This window comes from Tupaia chinensis, unplaced genomic scaffold (assembly GCF_000334495.1).
Source record: "Tupaia chinensis unplaced genomic scaffold, TupChi_1.0 Scaffold000201_1, whole genome shotgun sequence".
Classification (NCBI taxonomy): domain Eukaryota; kingdom Metazoa; phylum Chordata; class Mammalia; order Scandentia; family Tupaiidae; genus Tupaia; species Tupaia belangeri.
The window spans coordinates 81,904-90,701 of NW_006159676.1; the positions used below are offsets into that span (position 1 = coordinate 81,904).

Below are 8,798 nucleotides of genomic sequence, written 5' to 3' on the forward strand. Positions count from 1 at the left end.
TCCTTACCTGAGGCATACTGGAAATGTGTTGAGTACAAAATAAAAGTGGTAGCATTTCAGTTATGTGAATTATGCTCTTTTAAGTCAAAATTAGTCATGTTTCTGTTCTTTCTCCTAGGAGTCATGTCCTCCACATGGAACAAAGGAATGATACAAGAATTTCTGAATTCCTTCTACTTGGACTTTCAGAGGAATCAAAGTTGCAGCCCCTTATGTTTGGGTTTTTCCTCTCTATGTACCTGATCACTGTATTTGGAAACCTGCTCATCATCCTGGCCACCGTCACCGACTCTCACCTGCACACACCCATGTACTTCTTCCTCTCTAATTTGTCCTTTGTAGACATCTGTTTCACCTCCATCACCGTCCCAAAGATGCTGGTGAATATACAGACACAGAGCACAGCCATAACCTATGCAGGCTGCATCACCCAGATGTACTTTTTCCTGTTGCTTGCAGTGTTTGACATGTTCCTGCTCACCGTGATGGCCTATGACCGGTATGTGGCCATCTGTCACCCTCTGCACTACACAGTCATTATGAACCCCTGGCTCTGTGTGTTACTGGTTATGGTGTCCTGGCTCATGAGTGTCCTAAATTCCTTGTTACATAGCTTAATGGCATTGCAGCTATCCTTCTGTACACATGTGGAAATCCCCCATTTTTTCTGTGAACTCAATCAGGTGGTTCATCTTGCCTGTTCTGACACCTTTCTTAATGACATGGTGATCTACGTTACAGCTGTGCTGCTGGGTGGTGGCCCCCTCAGTGGGATCCTTTACTCTTACTCTAAGATAGTCTCTGCCATACGTGCAATCTCATCAGCCGAGGGAAAGTATAAAGCTTTTTCCACCTGTGCATCTCACCTTTCAGTCGTATCCCTGTTTTATTGTACAAGCATAGGTGTATATATTGGTTCTGCTGCTACCCACAATTCACAGTCAAGTGCAACAGCTTCGGTGTTATATGCTGTGGTCACACCCATGCTGAACCCCTTCATCTACAGTCTGAGGAATAAAGACATAAGAAGGGCTCTGAGAAGATTCTTTGGGAGGGAACTTATTAAAGCATCAACTGTACTGGGACTAAAGACATGCCCTGATTAGCAGGATTCAAAGTAGAACTAGAAATGGTGTAAATCTTAGACACCAGTAATTGGCATGGTGGTTAAGGCGCTGAACACTCCCACATGGCCAACCACAGTTCAAGTCCTGGACCTGGTGGCTTGCTTTCTCACTTTCTCTCTCTCTCTTTTTCTCTGTCTCTCTCTCTGGTCAAATTAAAATAAATGAATGAATAAATAAAATTTTAAATATATAATTATTTTAAAAAACGAAATGGTATAAGTCTGATGAGATTATGGTAACAGACCTTTTCTTTTATTTATCTTCTGAAGCTTCCATGACATTGATTTCAACTTCTTTATATGTTAAGTATCTTACCTTATTAAGTTTTCAGATATGCCTGATACCAAGATATGTTTTCCCCTTAGCTCATTTTTTTTATTTCCACAAGTTGATCTTACCCTTTGATCAGAAAAACTTGGAAAAACAAATTCATTTCATGTAGCTAAGTGGATTTTGTAGAAATAATTTCTTCCCCAAGATCTGCACTGAGTAAGTTTTCTTTTCTTCTGTTAAAAAAAAAATCACATATTGTAGTTCTGTTTTGAAAGAAGAACTGGGTCTTTTATATAATTTTATACTAGGTGAAAATCTGAGACAGTTTTTTTTCAATTTTGTGCCCACCATTGATTAGTATAATTCTGCCTCAAATGTTCTTCATCATATAGAGTTTACCAATTCATTTTATAACTTCTGATTGGGTTTATTGTTTTCTCTTTTATAACATATTTTTTTATTTACAGTTCATCACTATACATCTTTACAGCATACAAAATAGTTTCTCCCAGCATGAATATGCTGCATATTAATCATCATGATATTACCATACACATTATCGTCAACTGATAACTTTTCAATTTTGACTGAAACAAAAATGAAAAGTTTATTCCCATCTTTAAGATTTTATTTCTTCTTGGGAACCAGCAGTTAGCGTAATAGCTATGTGGCTGGACTCCCACGTAGTCGACCGCGGTTCGCGTCCCGGACCCGGTGGCTTAAAACTCACGCCAGGCACGTGTGTGTACATGCCCAAGATCCTGAGAGGAGAATGGAGGAGAAGGGATTGTGGCATGACCATCCCCCCTGGGGGGGTGATTTCTCGCTTTCTGTCTCTATGTCTCTCTCTGTCTGTCTGGCGAGAGCACGTGCCCTATAGCAAATATCTCTCAAAAAAAAAAAAAGATTCTATATCTTCTTCAGCCCAGTGTACACAGTGTCTACAGAGTCACTGGCAGAAATTGATGATTATCCACATGGCTTTAAGTGCAGTGTACATGGAAAGATAAATGTGAATAAATGGCTTGTGTTTGTATGACCTTGGAGCAGAGATTAATTTAAATATGATTATGCCAATTTTAAACTATATCATATTACTATGCAAGATAGTTTTTCATTGTGTATATCCACTTATTCAAGCACGGAAGATTTCTGTCCATTAATAAAGAGGGATATTTATTGCAGTGTAGTACAAGTTGATTTGTTTTCTCCTTTATTATGGATTTATCTTCCTGTTTCTGCTTGAAATTTTCAAAGACTGACTCCATGTATGACTACTTCCATTGTTTTAATTTAAAAATTTAGCAAAACTTTGTCAAAAATTATCAAACGGGCAGTAAGTGAAAATATCAATATCATCTATTTTGTATATTCTTTATGCTCAAAAATCTTTTCAATCTTCATGATCAAAACATTCCTCACATGCAATCTGGTATGTTCTTCATAGAGGTCTTCATGTTCCATTCAGAGAATGGTGTATATATTAAGCTTGAGTACTTGATTTCTCCCCAGAGTCTCAAGACCAGGTGTTGCTGGGGCTGAGCTGGAACATGTAGCTGAGAGTTCAAAGGTATGCTTGAGGAGGTGACCTGCGGTTCCTCTGCTGTTTTGTCTCCCTGATGTTCATGCTACACACACTCTGAGTCATTGATGGAACCAGATATTCCAAAGGCATGGAGGATATGGGAGGGTGAACTCTCCCAATCCCAGTTAACACACCTGAAGGTGCAAAATCATGTATGAGGATGTGAGCTGCTGTGTCTCTGCAGCTCTGTCTCCCTGGTGCTCACCCTCTTGATGAGTTTTTTCGTTTTTTGTTTTTGTTTTTTAATGAACAATCTCAGTGCAGACATTTTAATTTCTCCTTGAATGGTTGATGATAAAAACTGAAACTCAGTTCTGAGACAGGCTGGCAGGAATGAGCAAACCATTAGTAACTGAGCCAGAATTAGGGCAAATAAAATAAAATAAAATAATAAAATAAAATAAACTTGTTCCACAGAGCCCAAGCTTATACATGCCAGGGAACAATAACAATAATTTTGTATCCTGCCACTTTACTGTATCATTTACTACTTTGAGAAGCTTTATCATGAATATTATTGGGTCTTCTATGTATACAATCATGTCATCTGCAACATACAGCCAACTCATCTTTGACAAAGGGTACTAGTCAATCCAGTAGGAAAAGGGAAATTTCTTCAGAAATGGCTTTGGAAAAACTGGATATCCACCTTCAGAAAGAGGAATCTGAACTCTTATCTATCACTATTAACAAAAATCAACTCAAAGTGGATCAAAGACCTAAACCTAAGACCGCAAAACATAAAACTACTCATGGAAAACGCTAGGGAAACTCAGAGACATTCAGGTAGGCAGAGGTTTCTTAAGCAAGACCCCCAAAGCACAGGCAATAATCCCCAAAATAGACAGGTGGGATTACATAAAATAAAGGAGTTTCTGCACAGCAAAGGACACTATAATTAGTGTGAATCAACAACCCTCAGAATGGGAGAGAATTTTTGTTAACTTTGCCTCAGATAAGGAACTGATAACTAGAATACAAAGGGAACTCAAGCAGCTTACCCAGAAGAAAATTACTATCCCAATTAAAAGATGAGAAAATGAACTGAATAAACAACTCTCTAAGGAAAACATATGAACAGCCAAAAAAGCATATGAAAATAACTCATTGTAAGGAAGATGCAGATCAAAACCACAATGAGATACCATCTAACCCCAGTCAGAATGGAGAAGATGAAAAAGAACAAATAATAATAAGTGCTGGAGGGGATGTGGTGAAAGGGGAACACTCCTACATTGTTAGTGGGAATGTAAATTGGTCCAACCACTGTGGAGAATGATATAGAGGTTCTTCAAAAACCTTCAAATAGAACTACCATATGATCCAGCAATTCCACTCCTGGGTATCTACCCAAAGGACAGGAGAGCACTCAGTCAGAAAAGTGTTTGCACAACTATTTTTATTGTAGCATTATTCATGATTGCTAAGACTTGGGACCAACCTAAATATCCATAACTGATGAATGGATTGAAAAATTGTGGCACATATACTCCATAGAATACTATTCAGCCATAAAAAACAACAAGGCCCTGAAATTTGATAGAAAGTAGATGAATATGAAAGATATGTTGCTGAGTGAAGCAAGTCAGGCTATGAAAGAAAGACATTGTATGTCTCAACTTAACATATATCGACTGTTGGCACTCTATGATAGAGACTGAAAGACTGGAGGACATAAAAGTATTAAAAATTGTAATGTTCACCTGTTGAAATATCCATTTTGTAAGACAAATAATAATGTGATTAAATGTATGGAAGAAAATGAAATAAAAAATAAATAAATAAAATTATTAATGGCAAAAATAAATAAATGAATACCAGAAAAAAATTGTAATGGACTCTAGAGGCAAAGTGGAAAGAGAGTGTGGGAGGGGAAGAGCAGAGGGAAGGAAATTTGCGGGAGGGGGTGGGGGTGGGAGGAGGAGAGGAATGGAGAGGTAAGACTCTTGTGGGACACAGATATAAGATTTATTATCTGTTGACGAAGATATATACAATAGTCTCAACTGGGCTGGAGTGAGGTATAAATCATGCTGGGTAAAGTCTTATCATAATCTGAATGATGTATAGTGATTTAATGCATGAATAATAATAATAATTAATTAATTAATTTTTTAAAATGATTAACCCAATTAAAGGATGGGAAAAAGAACTGAAACAACTCTATAAACAACCAAAAAGCATATGAAAAAATGTTTATTATCCTTCTCTTAATGAAGATGCAGATCAAAACCACAAAGAGATACCACCTAACCCGAATAAGAATGGCAAAGATTAAAAACACAATAAATGATAAATGCTGACAGGGATGTGGTGAAAGGGGAGCTCCTTACATTGCTGATGGGAACATAAATTTGTCCAACCACTGTGGAGAACAATATGGAGGTTTCTCAAGGATATAAAAATAGAACTACCATATGATTCAGCAATTCCCCTCCTGGGTATCTACCCAAGGGATAGGAAACCCTATCAGAAAAGTGTGTGCACATCTGTGTTTATTGAGCCATTATTCAGAATTGCTAAGACATGAAACAAACCAAATATCCACGAACAGATAAATGAATTAGAAAAGTGTGGCACATATACTCTACGAAATACTACTCAGCCACAGAGGAAAAAAAAAAAAAAAACCTGGCATTTGATAGAAAGTGGAAAAATACAGAATATTTACTGCTGAGTAAAGTAAGTCAGGCTATGAAAGAGAGACATTCTATGTCTCCACTTAACATATACCAACTGGGGACCAGCAGTTAGCGTAATGGCTATGTCGCTGGACTCCCACATAGTCGACCGCGGTTCGGGTCCCAGACCCGGTGGCTTAAAACTCACGCCAAGTGCGTGTGCGTGCCCAAGATCCTGAGAGGAGAATGGAGGAGAAGGGATTGCGGTGTGGCTATGCTCCCTGGGAGGTGATTTCTAGCTTTCTGTCTCTGTTTCTGTCTGTCTGTCTGACAAGCACACACACCCTATAGCAAAAACCTCTCCAAAGAAAGAAAAAATAACAACAAAAAAAAAATATATATATATATACCAACTGTCTGCACTCTGTGGTAGAAATGAGAGATTAGAGGATATAGAAGCATTCAAAATTATTATAGACTCTGGAAACAATGTGTGAAAGGAGTGGGAAAAGGGGGAGAGTGTAAAGAAAGAAATTAAGGAAAATAGGCAGGACATTTACAGGACACAGAATTTGGGTTATTATCTGTTGATAAGAATGTGTTTTGTATCCTCAATTGGACTGGTGTGAAGCATATTCATTTTGGGTTAATTCAACTTGCAATCAAAGTGTTGTCTAGTAATTAAATGTATAAAATTTTTAAAAATTTAAAAACTGAAAAAAATGATACAATTCATGTTGTATTTTAGCTTCAATCCATGAGGCATGAAAAAAATCTAAATATATGGTCAGTTATTATCAAATATTTTATAATGAATTGTAAATTATATTTTTTTAAACTTGTGTCATAAGTATTAAACTCATACGTGTTTGATTAAATGCAGTATGAAGAAGCCAGCAAGTCCTATGGCATTTAAAGCACTGAATTCCAAAATGGTTGACCAAGATTTGAGTTCTGGATCAGATGGTTTGAAAATCATGCCTTCTGCATGATCCCAAGAGAAAGATGGAAAAGAATGAAGGAAAAGGGATTTTGTTGGCCATCCTGCCTGGGGGTGATGATTTCTCTCTTTCTCGCTCTCTCTCCAGTGAACAGAGGCACTCAATGATTAAAGACAAACAAAAAAGGAAAAAAAGAAGGAAAAAATGAAGGAAAAAAGCATTAGCATCCAAGGATGGCAGGAACTGGCCTTGGCTATTTAGCAGTTCTCGTCCTTGATGAGGAGGAAATGCAATTTTTTGAAAATATCAGGATCTGTGTCCCTTCCACCTGTCAATTCTTTGAAGTTCCAAGGTACCTCAGACTCTGGAGACAATTTTAATTTAGCATTGGGCCAACATGCTAATGAGTTCAGGCTCTCCAGAGGCAAGTAGACTAATAGGAGGACTAATAAAAACTGGATTTACCTGACTTCTAACTTGGTATCTTGGGAATAGAGTGTAATCAGGAAATTTTTCTTTCTGTTCAGACCAGTGTCCCACAGGAAAATCAGGAGCTTGGGAGTTGGGATCACAAGAGGAAAATGTGCCACATGAGCAGATGCAGGGAGAAATATCTCCCCTTTTGTTGTCACTCAGTGTGCACAACCTAGTGCACAACAAGACATGGTTTTTGTTTTCTTTTGTTGTTGTTTTTCTTAAATGCATCTACAAAACTAAGGCTTCAGTTCTTCCTACGTCTTGTCTGAAGACAGAGCTTCGATTCCTATCCTCAACCATCTAGGGAGGAATTCAGACTCCCACATGGAGACAGTCTTCTCAGAGCTCCCATCCAGGTGAGTCTGAAAGCCCAATGGATAGACACAGAATAGAAGCTGAGGATGTTTGTCTGAGGTCACTTCAGAGCCAAAGCAACCTAACTCAGAGCCAAGAGATCATTGTGTTTGGTTGGGTAACTAATTTGCAAATAGATATGTTTATATAGTATACATATTTCATAGAAATATATTTTTATAAGAGTGTTTCATTTTTTTAGTAAAGCAAAAATTACAGAACATGGTGGTTTGTTTTCGTTTGTTTATTTTTTGGAGAGGTTTTTACTATAGGGCGCATGCACTCGCCAGAAAAACAGAGAGACAGAAAGCAAGAAATCATCCTACAGGGGGGGGGCCACGCCCCAATCCCTTCTCCTACATTCTCCTCTCAGGATCTTGGGCATGCACACACACGCACCCAGCATGAGTTTAAGCCACAGGATCTGGGACTCGAACCGTGGTTGACTACATGGGAGTCCAACAACATAGCCATTACGCCAACTGCTGGTCCCAGAACATGTTTGTTTGTTTTTTTTTTAACAGAGAACGTCATATTCTTTATAAATCTAAATATATTATGGGACTTGTTAAGACTGTTTTTATTGCCAATTGTCTTAGCAAATTCTCTGTTTTTACATACTGAGGCCTTTTTATTTCATTCTAAGGAAGAAATAGAGCTTTTCACCAAACTCACTGTTTCTTATTTAGTTGTATTATACACATATAGATATTGTGAAGGGAGACATGTGAAAATTTATAAATTTGATGTGGTCACATATACATTCAATCACATTGTTTACTTTAAAATGTGAACATTTCAATATGTGAACATTTCTCCCCAGTCCCGTTGATCAAAAATATCTTCAACCAATAACACCACACTTCCCCATCCCGAAAGGACAGAAGAATTCTTCATTGGAAAAGTGCTTGCACATTGATGTTTATTGTGGCACTTTTCACAATCGCTAAGTCATGGAACCAACCCAAATGCCCCCGTACGAAGGAATGGATTGAAAAACTGTGGCATATATACTCTATGGAATACTACTCAGTCATAAAAACCAACAAAACCTTGGCTTTTGACAGAAAGTTATTGGGTTTTTTTTTTCTTTTTCTTTTTGTTAAAACAGTGAGAGCAAAATAACTTACTGGAATATAAAGATAAAAGCTGAATGAGCATGCCACTAATGGAGAAACAGGGTATTTTCACAGAACCGGTATTTTTCCCCATCCCATCTCCATTTGATGTCAATCAAAACATACCACTGGTCATTTAGTTAAAAAAAAAATGCAATATGCTTGTGCACATACACCAGTTACTTTATGTACAATAAAGGAATGGGGAAGGGAAAATGAAAGAATAGAGAAAACTATACTGTAGTAGTCAGGATGTGGTGAAACCAAATTGTGATTTTCTAACTGAGAATGTATTCTTGGTC

At 37.6% G+C, this 8,798-nt stretch overlaps 1 protein-coding gene across 1 annotated transcript; it reads left to right on the plus strand.

Moving 5' to 3' along the window:
- The first annotated feature begins 233 nt into the window (after positions 1–233).
- On the plus strand, positions 234–1,106 carry LOC102492250 (olfactory receptor 7A10-like). Its single transcript, XM_027771269.1, has 2 exons — positions 234–588; positions 874–1,106. Exons 1-2 carry the CDS (start codon positions 234–236, stop codon positions 1,104–1,106), a joined length of 588 nt encoding a protein of 195 aa, XP_027627070.1.
- The last annotated feature ends 7,692 nt before the right edge of the window (positions 1,107–8,798 follow it).

Bases quoted from the DNA above. Each gene is read 5' to 3' on its own strand.
- LOC102492250 (XM_027771269.1), top strand. From the start codon at position 234: ATGTACCTGATCACTGTATTTGGAAACCTGCTCATCATCCTGGCCACC. The intron at 589-873 runs GTGTCCTAAATT...CTCACCTTTCAG, and splicing joins TATGGTGTCCTGGCTCATGA to TCGTATCCCTGTTTTATTGT.